Genomic DNA, 23,770 nt, shown 5'->3' on the forward strand with positions numbered 1-23,770 from the left:
TCTAAAGTCTACGAAAGTGAGGGATTTAAGGTACAGATAGTAATTCTAATGTACTTGTAAATGTATTAACCAAATAATACCCTGTAGACATGATGTGTAACAAAGGTTTATGCTATGGTAAATGAAGTAATCTAAAACTCAAAAAAGAAGAAAAGATTTTTTGAAAGCAAGTATATTTCACTTGTGTTTAGAAATATGGGTTAACAAGTATGAGAAGACCTGGCTTCCAGGGAAGAATGTTTCTTTGTACTGAGCAGCTTTGGAATTTTGAGTAAGACATTTAAACATTATGATTCTTTAAAATTTTCTTTCAATTCTAAAGTTGTGTGATTCTGTGAATTTATAATCTTTATTATTCCAAGTTAATCTATACAAATACCATTAAAGTTTTCAGATGGAAATCTTAGTTATGGTGTAATTTAAATATCAATTTTGTGTTTTTAATCACTTTTTTCTAGAAGCCAAGACCTTTGTACATTTAGTTTTATTTTTTATTTTTTTGTATTTTCTTGGCATACAGTTAAGTTCTTGATCTACTGACTTTATTGGATACTTTGCTGTGGAATTTTGGCATACAACCAGTTATATCGTTTTCTTAATTAAGAAAATTTCAAATATACTCTAGTTGAGAGAACAATACAACAACCCCCATATATTCTTCACTCATATTTAACAGTTCTTAAGGTGTTGCCACGTTTACTTTTCCTCTTTGCTGGAGCAAATCTTAATGTGTCATTTCATCCAGTAATATTTAGAGTATGAATCTTAGTCTAAAAAGGACATTTTCCATAACCAGTTTTTATTATGAATTTTTTAAGGTTGGATGTTAGAAATTAATCTTAAATTCTTCTCCTTGAGAGTAGGTCAGCAGATATTAATTGCCTGTTGCATACAGCTAAGGTGCTGAAGGAGATGAAAGAGACAAATAGTTGTCTCTTGACATTCATGGGGAAAGGCGTAAGACACAAACCCTCAAAGTTCATTTAGTAACTTATTAAAATCTGCCACAGAAGAAAACTAAATACTGTATTACATTGTTATTATAGTCAAAGCTAGCATTTAGCAAAATATAAAAAACTGAAGGGTTTATGATGAATAATGTTCCCACTAACAGCATATGTATTATTTGCATGGTGAAGATAGAGAAAACTGTGTGGCAAGGTGAAGTCAGGTTACAATACTACCAAAGAGTCTTCTTGATGAGTTACTGTTTTCTGAATAAACTAACAAAACAGAACCACATAGCTACTTTGAGATGGGTTGATTAGTATAAGCTCACTCAGCCTCGTAAAAGAGATTGTCATACTTAACTTCTTATAAATTTATAATTTCATGATGTAGTCCTTAGGGAAAATTCCCAAATAGTTGAAGTTATGAATGTTAAATTTGAGAATGCCAGGGTGCCACTTATATGGTATAGCTTGAACCTTCAGGAAATTTACAAAATAGTGAAATTTATTTAAAAGATAAATGTGTTTATAAGCAGATCATCAAGTAGGTTAAATTCATTTTGTTTTCAGTTTCGTTTGGAGATTTTAAATGCCAAGTACTGATTAAATGCTGATTCTAGATCTTGTCTCTTGCTCTGCCAAATTCAAATTGGCTTTTAAACACGTTGTTTAAAGAGTGACTCCTATAATACACAAAGGGTCATTTCTGCTATGAGCCTGTGTGGGGACTTAAGAGTGTGTGTGTGTGTGCGCGCGCGCGCGTGCGCACGCATGCTTGCATGTGTGTATGTGTGTGTGAGTCTAGGCTTATATAAATATGAGGAAACTTTTGGTGGGAAATTTTAATGGAGGAGAGAGTCAAGGTGACTAGCTTGATCAAAAAAAAAAAAAAAAAGCTATACACTAAACAGAAGAAGAGATTTTAAGTATAGCATGGTGCTTATCCTTTCTGGATGGTTCACAAGGACTCTTGGCTGGGTCCTAGGAAAAGGGGCTCTTGAAGCATTGCCTATTTATGCTTTGTTTTATGCCTGTCTCTATCTGTCTGACAAATATTTGAGTTCCTACCCTGCCGGTCACTGTACTGGATGCCTGAAATGCAGCTGTGAACAAAGGTAGGATCCCAAACGGAGAGGAGGGTAGTTTCACTTCCTCCTTCCTCATATTGAGATCATACTCTGTATACCTGAGAGCATTGTCTAGACATCAGTAGCTAAGGACAGCCTTATGGCTGTTGCTAGGATTAGAGGACTTGAGGGATCTGGAAGTTGGGCCACAGTGACCTTCCTGAGCCTGAGGTGTACCAGTGGCAAGTTTGAGAACAAAATAAAAATTAGATTTTACTTAAAAAATATGTAGGTAACATGTTACAGGTCTTTAGGAATGTCCTTCATTGAAAGTTAATAAATATCAATTGAGAGACATTGGCACTTTGGAAATTGTTTTTGAAACCTTATGATGCACCAAAGCTTCTGGCCTGACACATTTGGGTAGTTTGATATATATATATGTCATGGTTAAGTGGAAACAAATTTATATTTAAATATTAAGGAAAAAGCTGACTACTTCTAAAGTAACTACCTTTTTTTGTTACAAATGTGTGGATGTTTTGAGAGTTAGTTGTGAATTTTTTAAACATATAGAAAAATAAAGAAAAAGTATTAACTGTCATATACCCATCACCTAGATTTAGCAGTTAACATTTCGCTGTTTTTGCTTTATTGCTTTTTCTAAGATGTTTTCAAGTAATTTAAAGATTTCACGATATTTTATTACGAAATACTTTAGTATTCACTTGTAAAAAGATAGATTTATTTTTTTAAAGGTTAGAAGAAAATTTTCTACTGACAGTTTACTGATTTAGTAGATTTTTATTCAGCTATTCATGGGTCAGGCAGCATCCAGTCTAGCAGATAGGAGCTCCAAAGAGCTGTACAAGCTGAAAGAGTTTTTTGTACGAAAGTGAGCAGGAGCATGGAAGCTAGACTGGGAACTAGCTGAATAGCTAAATCAGGGTTATTTTCCTTATATGGAGCAAAGAGGTCTTAGAGCTGGGTCAGCTAACTTGTGTTGAGTAGGCAGGCACTGATTGGTTGACCTAGACCTGCCTTTTCTGGGAGAGCCCAGCGTAGAACCTTAGTTTTGGTTTGGTTTTGGTTTGCTGCTGTGGGGCTTAGCATGAGTGATTCCATCTTGAGCCTAATCTGGTTACTTAGCATATATAATCGTTTAACTTTTTTTTTTTTTTTTTTTTTGTGGTACGCGGGCCTCTCACTGTTGTGGCCTCTCCCGTTGTGGAGCACAGGCTCCTGATGCGCAGGCTCAGAGGCCATGGCTCACGGGCCCAGCCGCTCCGCGGCATGTGGGATCTTCCCGAACCCGGGCACGAACCCGTGTCTCCTGCATCGGCAGGCGGATTCTCAACCACTGCGCCACCAGGGAAGCCCAATCGTTTAACTTTTATCATATTTAACACACATAAAAGTAGTGATTTAATATGATGTAATACTTCTAGCCAATTTTCTACGTTGTTCTTAAATATGTTACAAGTGGTGTGTTTGAGCCAGAAAAATGAATATGGCAGGTACATAGCATTTGATCATGTTTCTTAAGTGTCTTTTTTTTTGGCCACACCAGGCGGCTTGTGGGATTTTAGTTCCCCGACCGGTGATTGAACCTGCGCCCTCGGCAGTGAAAGTGCGGAGTCCTAACCAATGGACTGCCAGGGAATTAATTCCCTCTTGAGTCTTTTTAATAGACTAGTATTCTCTCTTTTTTTTTCTTTTTGTTGTTGTTGGTGCACCATTGACATGTTGAAACATTTTATGGTTATTACTTTTTTTTTAATATTTATTTACTTGGCTGTGTAGGGTCCTAGTTGTGGTGCATGGGCTCTTTGTTGCAGCGCACGGGCTTCTCTCTAGTTGTGGCATGTGGGCTCCAGAGCGCTCGGGCTCAGTAGTTGTGGTGCACAGGCTTAGTTGCCCCGCGGCATGTGGGATGTTAGTACCCTGACCAGGGATTGAACCGGTGTCCCTTGCGTTGCAAGATGGATTCTTAACCACTAGACCACCAGGGAAGTCCCTATCTTGTTGATTAGAGTTAGATTAAGCAGGTTTTGAAAGCTCTAGCTTGTGGATAATGTTCATTGCGCCACTATTAGTGATGAATTACAAGACTTTGGTTTAAGCATTTTTGGTGCTCACTTTTCTTAGGGGAAAATTGTGAGGACAGTGGTCCTGAGGCTAAAAAAGTTTAAGAATGTTTAAAATGCTAAGAGAAGTAAAACTTCCTGTAATGTTTTGCTTTTGATATTCAAAGAGTCAAGTCTGTGTGCTTCTACAAAGTTGCTAAGCAGTCAGTGGGTGGCACTGTTTCTTCTGGTTTAGAAAAAGAAAAATGCAAGTATTAGGGATTTTCATGAACTATTACCTAAAATGTTTCATTAAATAATTTATTTTTATATTGTCTAACTGAATATTCCCTACCCCCTCTACATTTTTGAGAATAAAATGTAGAATGAATATTTTTATCCCTCCTATCTGTGTTTTATTATTACTTTCTCTTTTCCAGATGAGCCTTTTGTGAGCATGTATCAGTTGGTATTTTCTGGAGCAGATAGAAGCTTGTGGAGGGCTTGTGTTTACAGGATAGTTAGCAGTATTCCATCCCAAATTCTTGTGGTTTCTTCCTTTGTCTGTCTCCTTCCTTTTACCCTTGGGCTGAAAGTGTAGTGCTATTACTGCTTCATTCCAACCATCCCTGTTTGTGCAGAGCGTTTTTTTGTTTGTTTGTTTTTTGCGGTACGCGGGCCTCTCACTGCTGTGGCCTCTCCCCTTGTGGAGCACAGGCTCCGGACGCGCAGGCTCAGAGGCCATGGCTCACGGGCCCAGCCGCTCCGCAGCATGTGGGATCTTCCCGGACCGGGGCACGAACCTGCGTCCCCTGCATCGGCAGGCGGACTCTCAACCACTGCGCCACCAGGGAAGCCCTGTGTAGAGCCTTTTTGTAGGCTGGCTAAAAAGAATTATGAATTGTGGCATAATAGATGCCTAATGCCTAAATTAGCTCCAGAACTGGAGTGTGAAACAAAGAAGAATATTAATTAAAGTTTTTTCATACTACTGTTTCTTTCTTGAGTTCTGTCACAAATGTCTACACACTAAAAACAATGACCAAAGCGATAGGGGCTGGATGACTCCAGTCCAAGTTGTGGAATGCCCCATTGCTGGGAAGCCAATTCTGGACTGTAACTAAGTGGTATTATATTCTGCAGCTCTCTTCTGGGGGAGAGAGTTAGGGGTGGGATAGGATACTTTATACCTTATCAGATCCCAGGAGGCCATGAGAAACCATCTAACAGGAGATAGGGAGATGAGCAGGAGATTGGTGTTCTAGCAGTTGCTTACAAGCCTTTCGTCCTCTTGTGTTCCAGGAGGATCACAAGATGTTCTGCCAATACTCGAATTAGCTGAGGTTTAAGCCTTTGCCTGTGTAGATATGTGCAGTTTCCAAGGGGTATGGTGAAGCTGTTTCTCTATACCTGGAAGAACAGACCATTAAGATTACTGAATTAAAATAACAGAAGTGGAATTTGATTTTTTCATAGAAATATTATATTTACAGGATTGCATTTCTGACTGGTTTCTGATGCCTGACCACATTAGTAAATACAGTGTTTAATTAGTTGATATGACATATCTCAAATAAGAAAAAATCACTCTGAAGTGTGCTAATGAGAACTAGTCATATGCACTTATGTATAATTTTATTTAAAGAAAATTGTCAGGTAGGCTCAGGTGGTTTGCTCTTAGACCTTCTGGAAAAAAACGAAGATACCACTGGAAGGTGGTTCTCAGTGTGAGTCAGGTTTTTAAATACTGGTACATATTAGGCAAGCAGCCTGACAAGTGATGTGGTTTATATGTTCTTGGCTTTAAATACCCAAAACCATATGGGTAGAATTGGCAGAACACAGAAATTTAACTCCTTTGTATTCTTAGTATATTGATTTATCTGATAAACTCAGTGACAGTCCTGTTTTTAAAGCTGAGTGTTACAACTATTAGTGGAAGAAAAAAAAGTAAAAATAGGAAATATCAGACTGCAATGCAGGCATTAGGCTAAGCAGTGTTTCAAGAAACTAATATTTTGTGGGGGGGACGTGTGTGTGTGTGTGTTTGTAGCAGCAGCCAATGTAAACTATACTTACTGCTGTGCACTGTGACTAAAAAAAGTTTAAAATGTTGCTGTAAGTGATTCTTGACTATTTTAAATCTCATTGAAAATGTGTGCTCAGTTTTAAAACCAAAATGTATTACTACGTAGGTCTAATTGATTACTGAAATCTGTAATAATATTGTGACCAAATTTGTTGATATCTTTGCAGTTAGCTTCTGGAATTTATAGTTTTGCCTGCTCTCTGTGGAATCACCACACAGACACATTCCTTCAACAAGTTTCTTCTGGCAATGAAGCTGCAGTTCTAAGTTCTCTAGAACGAACTCTGCTGTCACTGAAAGGTACTATTAAACTTGACATGCTTATTTTTGAAACAGCATACCTCAGAACAGTGGCCGAATAGTTTCTCTGTATGGACTTTTCTGTTTCCAGTTGCACTGGTGGAAGAATAAGGGGTTAATAGTTCCCTCAGAGACAAGGGCTCTTGTAGTTTGCTTTTCTTTTGTAAGAATAGCTCTTCCTCTACCCTAATTGATGAGAGCACACATAGTTCAGATGGATAGCTTTAAGTTATATTCACATTACTGGAGTTTCATGGCTCTGAATGCATACCTTTCAAATACTTGCACTTCTTTTTTGCTTCATTTCTCATTCTGGCCTGCTACCATTATTATTGTCATGCCGACTTTCCTAAACTTCTGTCCCCAAGACTTATTAGTTGAGCTCTATCTCCCAGCTCTCTTTTCCCTGAGAACTCATCTTTCTTGTTTGTACCTTAGGCTCACTTGGATTTTAGAAGGTGCTTGTTGGGGTGCTGTCTTGGCCTGTGTTTTCCTATGCTTTGTTTATAGGCATTCCCTTAGCATAAATCTCTTGCACCTTCCCTGAGCTGAGCTTATCTTGATGCATGTATTCTGAGGTTCCTTTCCTTTCTAAAACATTCACCATCATTTTATTCTCTTTGTCTTCCTTCTGTTCTGGTTGCTGAGGCTCTTTTATCTTGTGTTTCCTAGTTTGAGCTCAAGCAACCTTTATTTCTTTCTTACTACAGCTCATTTTGCATTCTCTGTTTTATATGTAAACCCTTTTATCGTACTCATCTTAGTGCCTTACAATGGCACTACTCCATTGCATCACTTACATTAGTAAGATAGTGGATGCACAAACCCCAAACGGTCAACACATTTTGGGAAACCTTGTGGACAAATTATTTTAAAGGACTGTTGACATGTAGAATCCAATCCACCGTGCAGGTGGTTTTACAAGTGAATGGAGATGGTTTTGCCAACATTCTTGAGGAAGACATTAAAAGACCTTAGAAATGTTTACACAGAAAGAATTAGAGAAACTGATACAAGATTAGATACATAAAGCAGTGTGTAAGTACTGTATTTAATGATTAAGGAATTTTCATGAATCCTGTTGATTGTAGAGTTTTTTTGTCTCACTGACTTCAAAGCCTAACTCCTGACACAAATCATGCCCTTCTACTCTACATTAGCCTGCTTTAGGCTTTTCGACACTTCAGCATCTCAAGGTCTTAGATACACGTTAGCATTTCTAAGGCATCCTGACCTGGAAAAATCTCATAGCATTTTTCTTTAAAATACGTGTTCTGTCAAGCTATAAATTTCTTTCCTTTTATGACTTAAAATACTTAGGACTAGAGCTTTTGTCACATGTAATCTTTGCATTTATACCTGTGTGCATTTAGTATCTTTTAGACGGGCATATGTTCATTACTTCATTCAACATATTTATAGGTAGGTGCTTGGTTCTGGGAAGAGAGATATAATAAAATGATCATACAAGTACATGTAAAATGACATCTGTGACAGGGGGGCCTTATACTGTTATGATGATTGATAATAAGGTCAGAAAAGACTTCCCTGAGAAAATGATGTTTGAACCAAAATCATAAAGGATAAATGGAAGTTAACTAGGTGATAAAGGGAGAAAGAAAGCACTGTCCCAGATAGTGTAGACCAAGGTCCTGTGGTGGGAAAGATCTTGTCCAGGGTAAGGGATTCAGCTTGAGCCCTATTTTCTCCTATTTTGGTGCAGTAACTTGAGTTGTATATAATTGATGGTATGAAACTGAAGGTCTTTAGACATTTGTATTCTAAGCCTAATTTTAATACACTGACTTTATTAATTTTTTATTGAAGTTTAATTGATTTACAATGTTGTATTAATTTCTGGTGATTCAGAAAAGTGATTCACTTACACACACGCACACGTTTTTTTTCATATTCTTTGCCATTATGGTTTATTACAGGATGTTGAATGTAGTTCCCTGTGCTATACAGTAGGACTTTGTTATTCATCTATTTTGTATATAGTACTGATAGTACTTTCTGCTAATCTCAATTCCTAATTCATCCCTCCCCGACCCCCTTCCCTTTTGGTAAGTATAAGTTTGTTTTCAATGTCTGTGGGTCTGTTTCTGTTTTGTAAATAAGTTCATTTGTGTCATATTTTAGATTCCACGTGTAAGTGATATCATATGGTATATGTCTTTCTCCTTCTGATTTCACTTAGTATGATAATCTCTAGGTCCATCCGTGTTGCTGCAAATGACATTATTTCATTCTTTATGGTTGAGTAGTATTCTGTTGTGTGTATATACCACATCTTCTTTATCCATTCATCTGTCGATGGACATTTAGGTGTTTCCATGTCTTGGCTATTGTAAATAGTGCTGCTATGAACATTGGGGTGTATGTATCTTTTCGAATTATGGTTTTTCTCCAGATATATGCCCAGCAAGGGGATTGCTGGATCATATGGCAACTCTAGTTTTTTAAGGAACCTCCATACGGTTCTCCTTAGTGGCTGTACCAATTTACGTTCTCACCAAAAGTGGAGGAGGGTTCCCTCTTCTCCACACCCACTCCAGCATTTATTATTTGTAGACTTTTAAAAAATTTATTTATTTATTTATTTATTTATGGCTGTGTTGGGTCTTTTTTGCTACACACAGGCTTTCTCTAGTTGCAGTGAGTGGGGGCTACTCTTCATTGCTGTGCGTGTGCTTCTCATTGTGGTGGCTTTTCATTGTGGTGCATGGGCTTCAGTAGTTGTGGCACCCAGGCTCAGTAGTTGTGGCTCACAGGCTCTGTAGTTGTGGCTTACAGGCTCTAGAGTGCAGTCTCAGTAGTTGTGGCACACAGGCTTAGTTGCTCTGCGGCATGTGGGATCTTTCCGGACAAGGGATCAAACCTGTGTCCCCTGCATTGGCTGGCGGATTCTTAACCACTGCGCCACCAAGGAAGTCCCTGTAGACCTTTTAGTGATGGCCATTTTGACCGATGTGAGGTGGGGTACCTCATTGTAGTTTTGATTTGCATTTCTCTAATAATTAGCGATGTCAAGCATCTTCTCATGTGCCTGTTGGCCATCTGTATGTCTTTGGATAACTGTCTATTTAGGTCTTCTGCCCATTGTTTGATTGGTTTGTTTGTTTTTTTGTTATTGAGTTGTATGAGCTGTTACTATATTTTGGAAATTAAGCCCTGGTTGGTTGCATCGTTTGCAAACATTTTCTCCCAGTCTGTAGGTTGTCTTTTCGTTTTGTTTATGGTTTCCTTTGCCGTGCAAAAACTATAAGTTTGATTAGGTCCTGTTTGTTTATTTTTGCTTTTATTTCTTTTGCCTTGGGAGACTGACCTAAGAAAACATTGGTATGATTTATGTCAGAGAATGTTTTGCCTATGTTCTCTTCTAGGAGTTTTATGGTGTCATGTCTTATATTTAACTCTTTAAGCCATTTTGAGTTTATTTCTCTGTATGGTGTGAGGAAGTGTTCTAACTTCATTGACTTACATGCGGCTGTCCAGCTTTCCTGACACCACTTGCTAAAGAGACTGTCTTTTCTCCATCGTATATTCTTGCCTCCTTTATTGAAGGTTAATTGACTGTAGGTATCTGGGTTACACTGCCCTTAGACTTCACCTCATGAACACTAAGTCTTTAGTTATATAGAAAGCAGCTGTCTATAAAGTTGTTTTCTTAAAGTGAAGTGACTTTAAATTTGATAATATAAGGTGGTACTTTTATGCTGCTATCATGCTTGTTGTTACTGAATTCTGCTAAGTGTTTTACATATATTGAACTATTGAATTCTTTAATAACCCTATGCAGTAGGACTTACAGCCACATTTTATAGTTGAGGAATGTGAGATCAGAAAAGTTGTCCAAAATAATACAGTTTTAGACATTGGAGCTATGATGTAAGTCTAGATCTGACTTCAGATCTTTTAATCCTGCTTGTCTCCCTGTGTACATCGGTTTACTTGTAAAATGTGATGCTTGTAATTGAGCACTGCAGTTTATTCCAGATTTGGAAATAGAGTTTAATCTTTTTATCTATCCCTTTTTGGAGGTACTATATTTTCATTAATGTAGCCTAAAACTGAATAAAACTTTTCGGTCACTGTTGAGTCATAGTTTAAAGTTTATGGAATAGAGTTAACCTTCTTCTCAATTTAGCCTGTAGGTGTTATTGCAAGTGAGAAGTACTAACAGTTATGTAAATTGAACTAAATTTTGCAGTATGATTTTAAAAAACATGAATAGTTATGATAAGTGAGAAGAACATTGCTTCTTAGTCACAATAAATGGGGTTTAGTTCCATCTTTCCCATTTCATAACCAACCAGTGACCAGGAGTTACCTTTCTTCATCTATTAAATGAAAGGATTAAGCTAGATTAACCTGCAGGCTTGATGAGGCTTTGTGATTCTAAGTCTATTATGATTATGATTTTAATAGGAAAAATATGAAAAAAGAAGATGTAAGTAAAGCTTATTTTACTTTTCAGTGCTGCGTAAGTTAACTGTTAATGGATTCGTGGAACCTCATAAGAATATGGAGGTGATGGTAAGTGAAAGAAGTTGTTTAATTTTTGTAACTTCGGAAAAGTGCTTGGTATTTTCCTGAATGTTATAAAGTTTATTCTTTTTACTTGGCATTCATTTAAAAGTTTTTAATTAAATGACCACCTAGTTTTTTTACTATTCTGTATATATTATACTACACTTTTAGACTTGTGGTCTGTTTTCAGACATACAGAAAATATGTTAAAGCAGAAATATTATGTGAAGGAGAGGAAGTAGAGCTAGGATGGTTCTCAAGATGCTGTGGTGCATTGAGAGTGTTACTTTGAATTAGAATTCAAGTGAACTCTTGTGAATTTGAATGCTATGATAACATTACCAGGGTCAGTGTAGATTGATTTATATCCTTGGTATTTTCCTTTGTCTGTTTTTATGTACTTAAAATGTGTTTTTTTCCCCTTGAATCATAACATTTATGCTCTTTGCAGTCAATTAAAAGTTATGTATATAAGAGGGGAAAACTCCATTGATAAGCCCAACAAGTTGTGAAATATATTCATTTTTGGTATCATGTCATCTACTTTTTCTATATGCAAAAATATATAGCTGCATAGATTTTATTCCTAAACAAAATGGAATTGTATCATACTTGCTCAGATCTATATTAGTTTTCACAGTGAGTTTAGGTCAGCTAAGATGTTACTCTCTGGATTGTCTTGGGGGCTGCATAGGAATTGTGGAAAGAGTATATTTAATTGGGTCTTTGGGTCTGTCCTACTAGATTTGACCAGAGTCACAGTTTTTTTTTTAATCTTTAGTATATTTTGTATTTCCATAAGATTATGATTGAAATAATGGTTCTATTGTTAAAAGAATTCAAAAACTGCTATTATACATCATTATACTATAAAGATGATTTTTTTCTCTATGAAAGCATTATATGCTTATTTTTTTAAAGGTTAAAAAACTAAGAAAAAGAAACAGGAAATAAGAAATCATTTAAAAACTTACTCTCAGAGATATTGCTAACATTTGTTAATTATCCTTTAAGACATCTTATGCATGTTCTTTCAGATATACTTTCTCTCTTCCTCAATTTTATATGAATGAGACCTATAAGCTGTTTCCTTACTTGGGTCCGTCTTCCTTCCTGCCTTTCTTCCTCCCTCCCTCCCTCCCTTCCTCCCTTCCTTCATCTATTTATTTATTTTTGGCTGCGTTGGGTCTTTATTGCTGCGCGTGGTCTTTCTCTAGTTGTGGTGAGTGGGGGCTACTCTTAGTTGCGGTATGTGGGCTTCTCATTGTGGTGGCTTCTCTTGTTGCGGAGCATGGGCTTTAGGCGCACGGGCTTCAGTAGTTGTGGCACATGGGCTCAGTAATTGCGGCTCGCGGGCTCTAGAGCGCAGGCTCAGTAGTTGTGGCACACAGGCTTAGTTACTCCGTGGCATGTGGGATCTTCCCGGACCAGGGCTAGAACCCCTGTCCCCTGCATAGATAGGAAGGTGGATTCTTAACCACTGTGCCCCCAGGGAAGTCCAGTTGGCTTTTTCTTAAACTCAGTGTATTGGGGATATTTTTCTCATGTCAGTAATATTGTTATATGTCATGTTTTTAATGATTGTTAATTAACTGTTAATTGTTAACAATTGTTAATTGTTCATTAATCCATATGATTACTGTCGGTGTACAAATTTTTTAAAAAATGATAAAATTAATCATAGGTTTTCTATAATTTACTTGCCCAATTATCTGTTGATGACATGTAGGTTGTTTCCAGTTTTTAATTGTTGATAAATGGTATTGGAGTAAACATTTGGGTGCATATGTCATTGTGTACTTTTCTAAGTGATCTTCTAGGATAAATTCTTAGAAATGGAAATGTTGGGTTAAAGTGTATGCACACTGATGATATTGATATATATTACCAAATTGCCTGAAAATATATCAAAACCAATCCCAGTTTTAAATACTGATACATTTAAATATCTATATTTATTGCCATGCTGTCAAAAAACATTTTTCAGAAACCAGTTTGACAACTCCCACTCATTGCCCTCACTAGAGTGTAAGTTTCATGACTGTTTCATTCACTGTTCACTCCAGAGCTTGGAACAATCTCTGCAATATAAAAATGTTCAGTAGTTATTTGTTAAATGAATGAGTATATGATATGGTAGAAACATGTCAGAAGGCTCAGTGATTATCTTTATATGTAATATTATTCTGAGTATCATAAAATTAACTAAAATACTGAATATGTCAGGTTTTTTTTAGTGAAAATGAATTGATTTGAATCATATTTCTGTAAACTAGAATAATAGTTTTCAGTGGATACTATCTATATTTTGTGAGCCTTTGGCTTTTCCTTGAGAGTCTTTCTTCTGTCTCAGAAATTGTACATCAACCTTTGCTCAGTTATAAATGCTGTGTTGTGGCATTTAATGTATATTGACTAGTTGTAAAGAGAATAGAATTTTAACAAATTATTGGCAACTTTTCAAATAACATAAAGATCTTTAAAATAACATGGAATTCAAAATTAAAAGATGCTTAAGAAGCACTATATGATAGTTGTGAGATTTGGGTTTCTGAAGGCAGATAAATTTGGATTTGAATCTTGGCTTGGCCTTTTCCTGATAACATGGCCTCAGACTATTTACTTATCTTCCTTGATACTGAGTTTCCTTTTTTGTAATATGAGATGAAATAATAGTACATATCCCATTTGATGTTGTGAGGATTAAGGGAGATAATGATTTTTGTAATGAGTTCAGCAACTAATTAAAATGCTCTGTAAATTACCATTTAATGATAATTTTAAGGGGTTCTTTATTATTACATAACAATAGTCAAGTTAATTAGTTGATTTGGATTGAAGATTAGTCGGTGGTCTAGTTCTGTAAATTCCTGATCCTCTTGATGCACTTACAATTGATGGCCTTTATAATTTTCTACTCTCTTTAGAGAACCCTGACTGATACACAAATTTTATTTAAAGAAAATAGAATAAAATTCCTTCTATCTTGTAGCTACTATATGGGACCATTGAACCCCTGTGTAAATTTAACATACATATGAGATCTCGGTGATTTTATTTTTCCTATATTGAAACATTCTGCTGTTTCATCATTCTAAGAATTATTTTATTGTTAATTATGATTACTTATCATTCTCAACTGTGCTTAAAAAGATTGAAATAGTATGAAAATGAAAGAATGATGAGATTGCCAGAGGATGAGGCAAGAGTGAAATTAGTTGTCCTGCAGTTTTCTTACTGTGTTGTCTACTGTATTGCATCGTCTTTTAGGAAGGTATAAAAGAAGACCACAAACACTATCTCTTTACTATTAGCTTTCATTTAACACAGTCGAGAATTCAGGATTTTTCATTTCCTGCTCTAAGTGGCTGAGAAAAGAAAATTAACAGGAAAATGTTTTATAATTTTTACATGAATCTGAAGATGGATGCTCTCAGAGAGACCGGTAGAAGCATTCTAGACCCTAATGATGATAGTGAAATTGTCTAAGTGAAATCCCAGCCTTTGTGTCTTCAGGTGATGATATCCTAGTTGAATTGTCTCAGACTCAGGAATTGATGAGTGAACAATATATTTCTATATTTCAAAGAAGAAATAGAGCATTCTGTTCTAGTTAGTTATTCATCAGGAAGGCCTTCATTGTGTAGTATTTTGTGACAAAAACCTGGACCATCTCATTTGCTAACAGGACATGTGACATCTTTTGTGATGTTTATACACCAAAATTTATTGATACAAAGAAGTCTGTGATAATTAAATTCTTAAAAATTTTTAATAAAGTTGTTTTTCACTATCCCTTTATATTTATTTCTGTAAAGTTTTTTTTTAAATTAATTAATTTTATTTTTGGCTGTGTTGGGTCTTTGCTGCTGTGTGCCGGCTTTTCTCTAGTCGTGGCAGCAGGGGCTACTTCTTCGTTGCGGCACGCAGGCTTCTCATTGTTGTGGCTTCTCTTGTAGCGGAGCACAGGCTCTAGGTGTGTGGGCTTCGGTAGTTGTGGCTCGCGGGCTCTAGAGTGCAGGCTCAGTAGTTGTGGCACACGACCTTACTTGCTCTGTGGCATGTGGGATCCTCCCAGACCAGGGCTCGAACCCGTGTCTCCCCTGCACTGGCAGGCGGATTCTCAACCACTGTGCCACCAGGAAAGCCCTATTTCTGTGAAGTTTTCATAACATTTAAAAATATATATTAAAAGGTAAAGGTGTATTGGACCCATATGGTAAATGGTGAGTCTTGCCTTTTCTGGTATCTAAGGTAATGTATTTAGTACTTGAGATTGAGAACTCTGCTATAAATAATTGCTACCATTTATTCATATCACGAGTATTTATTATTGCTAAATACCATTCTTGGATTCTGGGATAGAGCAAAATAGCAAGGAAAAGTTCTTGACTCTTAAGGATCTTACATTTTAGTGGGAGGAGACAGATGATAAACAGTATGTCAGGGGGTTATAAGGCTATGAAAAAAAATAAAGCAGTAAGGAGAATAGAGAATATTTAGTGAAATAGAATGCTTAATAAATAATTTTTTATTTATTGCAAAGTGATTTAGGTTATTGAAATGAGACACCGAGGAGATGAAATACTATAGTTATTTTGTTGTGGAAGACTGAAGACATTATTATAATAATAGAATGATTTTTATCTAATTTTAACTTTTTAATATGATGTGATAAGTATGTTTTAGTTTCACTGAAAAAGTGTAAGGTAAAATTATAACAATAAATTGAGACTTCAAAAATTTTTTTCTTTTCTAGGGTTTTTTACATGGAATATTTGAACGTCTAAAACAATTTCTGGAGTGCAGTAAGTACTTCCATGATAGTAGTTTTTACTGTAGAATCCTTACTCATTAATAGCTTCCGCTTGGCACTTGCAAATCTGGAGTGGCTAAAATCTTGTATCTTGGCAATCAATTATCTGAAATTAAATTGGAAGCTCAGCTTTGTCTTCATATACCTGTCTTGTCCTAGGTATTGAGGAAACCTTTTTTAAAAAATAAAATTATTTTGTATCCATTCCTTCCTCTGTATTTCTACTGCTACTACTCTGTTCCATGCAGACATCCATAACAGTAGTATGTTTAGCAGATAATAAGTGTAGAGCCTATGTCAAATGCTGTTTAGACTTTTTATTGATTGTTTCTTTTAGTACATTTTATGTATCTGTTTGATATAAATGTTCTTAAATGGTTACATTCATTTTGTAAATCCCTCGTTTATTAACCTTTACTGACTTACCTGTAGGACCCTTTCTGATCCACTCTCCCACACGAAAGAGTTTAGCATTTGCATTTGTGTTGTATTATACTGGTGTGGTCTGTTTGTTATCCTTTTCTCTTCCCTATGATTATAAGCACCTTTGCTCAGGATGCGCACACACATAACATACACAGGATACACACGAATATGTGCACACACACGTATGTATAACCTGTATATGTGTGTGTTTTTTATGTGTGGGTGTATTGGGAGACTTACTATTCTGAGAAGATACCTTAGTGTACTTACTTTTAGGGAGTTGCTGATTGTTTTACGTCAGTCATTTTCGGTTTAGTAGAATCATTACTGAGTGTGTTGCCAGGTATTGTTCTGGGTACTGTGCATGTAAAGATGAATAAGACAGCTCATATAATATAGTTTTTTTTTTTTTCTGAAAAATGGTCATTTTCCTCTGGTCATCCTCATGTGGGAAACAGAAGGAAGAATAGAAGTCTTTCAGGAGAAGAGAATGACATAACTGATGAGACAGAATATGATTAGTATGATTAAAGAGCAAGATAGTTAATGAGCTGATGAACATTATTCTGAATGTACAAAAATTAATTATACCAAGGAAATTATCAGAAGAAAATTGTTAGAAGATATAGGAAAAATAATGATTATGTTAATCTTTGAATTCTTTGTTTTTACTTATGTTGCTTGATAGGTGTTTCAAATATGACTAGTTTAGATTTTGAAACTGTGATTCATGATTTTATGGATAAAATTGCTATCCTTTTACTGTGAAATAGGCTCAGTTTGTATTTTAGGATTAATTTTATGAAATATGGCACTGAGGATTACTGTGTCAAGTACAAGTTTTGGTATTGCTTTTTAAAAACTTAACTTTTATTGTTTATTTGTTTAGAGTTGGGAATACACACTAATGAATTCATGATGCAAAATGTGCAAAAATAAATCTGAACAGTATTTTTGTTAAAAGTTTTGTCATTGCCTTGGTTGTGAATTTCTAGAATATTATAAATTTTTTACTAATATTTGAAATGTATTTCTAACAGGTAGAAGTATAGGTACAGATAATGTATGTAGAGATAGACTGGAAAAGACCATCATTCTTTTTACTAAAGTGGTAAGTTTTTTTTTTAATCTTAAGTATGTTTTCTCAAATGATATGTACATACTCAAATTTAGTAAGGAAAATGATTTTTTAATAAGCATACACTTTCACTTTAGTGTTAAGGTAACTAATTTTCTTACTGTGTATAAGAAAGCTAAAAAAAACCAAAACCCTTGTATCTTGAAGTCTTTAGAATGCATATAAAAATTAAATTTATATACCATATATCATAGTGTATGTCACCTGGATGTAAAAAAAAATCAGTCCTAATAAATATTAGAGAAGTTGATTCCCGTAAGGCTCATTATTCTCAAACCGACTGGAAAAAGCAGAGATAAAGAAGATAGCAATGCAGCTCAGCAGAAAGCAGCTAAGATGTCACAGTAGATAATACTAGGAAGTCATTATATTCATAATGACAGATTATCATCATTAATATCAAATATCTTTTGAATATAATTATATGGGTGCATTGTACTAGGCAGTGTGTATATATTTCTGATAAAATTAAGTTTTATAAAAAATATTAATGTTTACGAAGTTTTGGTCTTGGAGGTTAGGAAAAGTACAAAGAATTGGGTATAGCAGTGAGGAAGACCTGGTTGGAGGACTGCATAGCCCTAAAACAGGTGTTTGAAGGTAGGTGGCAATATTCCCCCTTTTCATTGAAAGATCATTAATAGGGTTGAGGTTGTCTGTTCCCCGGTGGGGCCTGTGGAGCAAAGAAGTAGAAATGAGCTGTTCTTATATTTTGTGGTTGGGTAGCAGTTACTTTCAGTTTCAGTTGTCTTCATTTCCAACTCACTTTCAGTTTCAGTTGTCTTCATTTGCAACTCTCATGTTCCAAAGAGCCTCAACAGCAAAGCCCACCTCATCCAAGATCCAGATAAAATTGACTTAGATCCTTTAAGTTAAAAACAAAAAACACATAGCAAAGTAAAACAAAATGATGTGGTTAGGCAGTGGAGCTACACAGTGTGAGTATATAATATAATTTATGAAATTCATATTTATGGTCTTATGACTTTATTAAAGCTTTTAAAATTGGAACATTTAAAATATGCCTCCAAATAGAACTGAGTAACTTTGAATCCACATGAGGTTATCACTCAGCTTCAGCAATTATCAACATAAGGTCATTGCCAGTTCTGTTTTTACCTGTATGCTGCTTCTCTCTCCTTTCTGTTTGTTTTAAAGCAAAGCCCGGATATCATATAGTATTATCTATAAATATTTGAATGTGTGTCTTTAAGTGAGGAAGGATTTTTTTAAAAACGTATAATCTAACAATATTATCACATTTAAAAAGTAGGAATGACTTCTTAATATCATCTAAATATTTAGTCAGTTTTCAGATTTCTCTCATAAATTTTTTATAGTTTTGTTTTTGAATAAGGATTCAATAGTGTTGGTTCTCTTTTTTTTTTTTCTTTCTTGTTACTTATTTGTTGAGATAACAGATAATTTCCTGTAGAGTTTTCCGTGTTGTGGATTTGGCTGCCTACATCCTCATGTGTTATTTAACATATTTCTTTGTCTCTATACCCCTCCTACTCCCATATTTGTTATAAATTTCTAGTTAGATACAGAGGCTTGATCACATTCAGGCCTTTTTTTTTTGCGGGGGGGGGAGGGTGGCAGTGACAAGAATATTTTACATGTGATGCTGTGTATTTCCTATTGCATCACATCAGGAAATGCACATTGTCTGGTTGTCTAAAATTGATGAGTGAGCAATGGTAAAGTTCTTCAGTAGCCTTTCCCTTATTTAGCAGCGACTGATGATCATAGCTTAGATCTGTTGTTTGATTAGGGGTTACAAAATGATGGCAATGTAATTCTATTATTCCTTTTGCATTTATTAGCTGGAATTCTTCTATAAGGAAGAAATCTCTCTTGTCAACTGTTTGATACATTGAAATACAATTGATGCAGGATACTTTTTTTATTCTTTGCCTTTATCTATTACTTTTTAAAAGCCTATCTTTTGTATACTTGTACTTTTTGTATCACATTTGCCCATTGATATCAAATTAAGTATGAAGTAAGTTTATTTCGAACCTTGTACTAGAAATAATAGAGAGTTCAGGTAATGAGATATAATCTGATTTAATCCACTGTTGTATGATGTATCCCAGGAAGTATATTACATGTCTGTTACATGTGAAACTGCATATACATATATACATGGACTTCCCACCAAGGTTCAAAACTTGCTAAGTGTTTATTACTAAAGTTATGAGATGTACCTATGAATGATTATATTTCCTATGTGAGTTTGAGTTTGATACATTTTAATTTTTATTTATAGCTTTTGGACTTCTTGGATCAGCATCCTTTTTCATTTACTCCTCTAATTCAGAGATCACTGGAATTTTCTGTAAGCTATGTGTTTACAGAAGTTGGTGAAGGCGTTACATTTGAACGATTCATTGTCCAGTGCATGAATCTTATTAAGATGATTGTCAAAAATTATGCTTATAAGCCATCCAAAAACTTTGAAGGTAATGCTTTACTGGTAGTTTTTTTTGTTCACTTCCTTATTTTATTCTAAGCGTGAAACAATTGCTATTTTTATGTAAGTTTTTTGAAATTCATTTATTTAAGTCTGAAAAATAAAATATTGCTGGGACATGAAATAGAGATAAGGATTTGAGCCTTTAATATGTGAATGCCAGCTTTTAAAAACCATACAATACATTTAGTAAACTGTGTTTTGCAACATAGTAGAAGATCAGTTGAAGCCCTCCGGTAACCACTGCAGCTCATTTGTAGGCTGTATTTATTTGTACAATTAAAACTTTTCTCTGACCTTGTATAAAGTGATGCTGTTTCTAGACAGGTTAAATTGTTTGTTATATTACAGTTGACCCTCCAACAATGTGGAGGTTAATCTGAGTATAACTTATAGTTGGCCATCTGTATTTGCAGTTCCTATGCATCTGAGGATTCAACCAACCACGGACCATGTAGTACTGTAGTATTTACTGTTGAAATATCTGAGTGTAAATGGCCTCGCAAAGTTCAAGGGTAAACTGTATTTGGAATTCATTCATGTACATGATATCGAGATGAATGAGAAAGTCTTGTAGGACAGAGAGAGAGATACATAGGTAACTCACTTCAACGTGGTATGATAATATAGCATGGAAATGTACAAGCTATGGTGGTAAGACAGAAGCAAGACTGATGTGTGTGTGGTATGAATAAAGGCAAGAGCATCTTTGAGATTTGTCCATAATATAAATGAAAATGTATACACCACTATATAGGAGGTATTTTTAAATTTAAGTTACATAATCCAACTTGGGTAGAATGTCTGTACAATTAACTTGGAAATTTTATTTTTCTAGATAGCAGCCCTGAAACTCTTGAAGCTCATAAGATTAAGATGGCATTCTTCACATATCCCACTTTGACAGAGATATGTAGAAGATTAGTCTCTCATTATTTTCTGTTAACGGAAGAAGAACTGACGATGTGGGAAGAAGACCCAGAAGGCTTTAGTAAGTATCCGTTTTTCAGTCTTTGCATGGTTCTTTTCCCCCTTTCATCAATAGATACCATTTATTTGAATGACAGGTATAAAATAACACTGTATTTTTTTGTTGTGGTGGTTTTGTTTTTGGTTTTTTTTGCGGTACGCGGGCCTCTCACTGTTGTGGCCTCTCCCTTTGCGGAGCACAGGCTCCAGACGCGCAGGCCCATTGGCCATGGCTCACGGGCCCAGCCGCTCCGCGGCGTGTGAGATCTTTCCAGACCGGGGCACGAACCCGTGTCCCCTGCATCGGCAGGCGGATTCTCAACCACTGTGCCACCAAGGAAGCCCAACACTGTATTTTAATATAGTACTTTTGTTCTGAGAATCTTGGTTTTTAAAAGTTAGCTTATCATTCTCTCTTTATTAGCCATTAGTACAAATTGAGAAGGAGAAAATGAATGCTTGTTCAAGTATATAGAAATTTTTCCAAAAAGATAAAAATTTTTAGATGTTATGAATATATCCTGTAGTTTAAAACAAAAATATAAAATTAACTGTCTTTCTCTATTATCTTTGTGGTTCATTCTGTATTATTTTTTATTTGTAGAAATTTTTACTTCAGAAAGAAGTTTGGAGATGAAAATTTCTGAATTGCCGAATGGATTACCTATTTAAGTTTTAATTTAAAATTAATTTTTTGATGATTAAAATGTTTTTATAGGAGTTCTTTTTATCTATATGAATTTTAGTACTAGATAGAATATCAGGTCTTTTGCTACAGAAAATCAAGGAATTGTGTGCCTGATAAAGTACCTGTGTGTGAATAAAGTGTTCGTGTCTGAATTGCTTCAGCCATGGTCAGACATAGGCTAGATTTTAACCTCTACTCATCCCTTTGGCTGGGTGCCTTTGTGTAGTTATACACGTTTCCAATACTTTTAGAACACCTTAAACATTTTTGAAAGACTTATCTTCTTTCTCTTTTTCATTTAAAAATATTTTAATCCATTTAGAAAATTCAGCACTACACTGTATAATGCATATTTTGTTTTTGCTTTTTCTCTTAAAGTCTTATACTTATTGCTTTTTTAATGCAGTAATATAATATTATAAAATGAAACACTGAATCCCTAGGGTTTTAAAAGTCCCTGAAGTATTTTACTTTAAATATAGGAAATTTATGGAAAATAACTAATCATTTGAACTTGTAAAACATCATTATTGTATGAAATGATTCTCAGGATTGTAATGATAGTGTATCAGGTGATGTCACATACTCTGGGAGTGACAAGTACTTTGAGCTTTCCTCCATACAGAGTTCTTAATGAAAGTGAGAATCCTTATGGATATGAGCACTTGATAGATGACTTTGATGTACACAGATACGATCTGTAGGTTATAGTAAAGAAATCTTTGTAAGGTCTTGTGTTCCCAAGCATGTGCTCTCAGTGTTATTTTAAAGCAATTCACAGCTATATTATATTGATATAATTTAAAGTCTTTGTTTTCTAAACTGAGATTTTGGAAACATCAGTATTGCATTTGTGGAGAGCATCATTTGTTATATTTTTAATTGCAGCAGTGGAAGAAACAGGAGGAGATTCTTGGAAATACAGTTTGAGGGTGAGTCTTGATTGAAAGAAAAATTGATAGGGAAAAGTTTAATGCTTCTATAACTCCTAGCAGAGAATGATACTCTATTGAAGATTTCAAGCATTAAGTCAGACAGATAGGGAACATTTATTCATAATTGCAAGAGTCCATATTTGAGAGGAAAGTACTTAATTAAATTGTGAACTTAGATCTGAAATTTTTTTTTAAGTTGGAGCTTTGCAAACTGAATTTTTCTTCATTTTAAAAATTGATTGGGAAATAGCTGTCATTGCAGAAGTAGGAAATGTTTTTGCAGTGAAAGCTACCTTTTTTTGGCTAGAATGATTTTTTTCCTCCTAAGTATTTCAGTAATTATAAAGCTTCTTTTGATACATTATTTCTTACTACCTAGTAGGATTCTCAGAGACCAGCCCATTGCTTTTAGTTATAGAATGCTTTTTTTTCTTTTTTTTAAAAAAATTATTTATTTAATTTATTTTTGGCCGTGTTGGGTCTTTGTTGCTGTGCGTGGGCTTTCTCTAGTTGCGGCAAGCGGGGGCTACTCTTTGTTGCAGTACGCGGGCTTCTCATTGCAGTGGCTTCTCTTGTTGTGATGCATGGGCTCTAGAGCGTAGGCTCAGTAGTTGTGGCCCATGGGCTTAGTTGCTCCGTGGCATGTGGGATCTTCCCGGACCAGGGGTTGAACCCGTGTTCCCTGCATTGGCAGATGGATTGTTAACCACTGCGTCACCAGGGAAGTCCTAGAATGCTTTTTCAATATACATTTATTGGTAAGGCCAACATTTGAGGAAGATTTATGAAATGTGGTCTTTGAACTATTCTTTTTGTTGTGTTTACATAATTTACGTAATTTGCCATTATCTTCCTAAATGTGTGTACTGTTTTTAGTTTCATAAGCTTCCATAGAAAATATTAGTACTTAAAAGTTTTATTTTTTAAATTTTGCTGCTTTAAGTTTTTAAAACTTTCTCTTATGGAAAATGTTAAACATATTTAAAAATAGAATAATATCATGAACTCTTCTGTATTCAAAACCTATTTTATCAGTTATCAACTCATGTCTAGTCTTGTTTCATAGAAGCACTCTTTTACAAACCACTTAGTTTATTTTGAAGTAAATATCTGAGATGACATGTCATTTCATCTGTACATATTTCAGTCTGTATATCTGTAAGATTCCTTTTTAAACATAAAGCACAATACCTTCAACATTTAATTGTACTTTATATTATGAAACATCTAGTGATTCAGTACTTTTAAGAATGAAAATGAATCGTTCTTTTTATTTGTGATTTCTTTTTGTGTCTATTGTTAAAGGAAGAACAACTC

The 23,770-nt window shown here is 35.1% G+C and overlaps 1 protein-coding gene across 5 annotated transcripts in view; it reads left to right on the forward strand.

Annotated features, from left to right (window-relative positions):
• IPO11 (importin 11) overlaps nucleotides 1-23,770 on the forward strand; it is a 246,493-nt gene that overhangs the window by 38,389 nt on the left and 184,334 nt on the right. For all 5 annotated transcript variants that reach the window (XM_067031019.1, XM_067031018.1, XM_059063535.2 and 2 more), the window contains 7 exons: nucleotides 6,340-6,472; nucleotides 10,953-11,011; nucleotides 15,765-15,813; nucleotides 17,288-17,358; nucleotides 19,658-19,850; nucleotides 20,700-20,852; nucleotides 22,407-22,450. In XM_067031019.1, coding sequence (XP_066887120.1) covers nucleotides 6,340-6,472; nucleotides 10,953-11,011; nucleotides 15,765-15,813; nucleotides 17,288-17,358; nucleotides 19,658-19,850; nucleotides 20,700-20,852; nucleotides 22,407-22,450 — 702 coding nt within the window. The remainder of the gene's footprint in view (nucleotides 1-6,339; nucleotides 6,473-10,952; nucleotides 11,012-15,764; nucleotides 15,814-17,287; nucleotides 17,359-19,657; nucleotides 19,851-20,699; nucleotides 20,853-22,406; nucleotides 22,451-23,770) is intronic.

The sequence above is a fragment of the Kogia breviceps genome, chromosome 4 (genome assembly GCF_026419965.1).
Source record: "Kogia breviceps isolate mKogBre1 chromosome 4, mKogBre1 haplotype 1, whole genome shotgun sequence".
Classification (NCBI taxonomy): Eukaryota; Metazoa; Chordata; class Mammalia; order Artiodactyla; family Physeteridae; genus Kogia; species Kogia breviceps.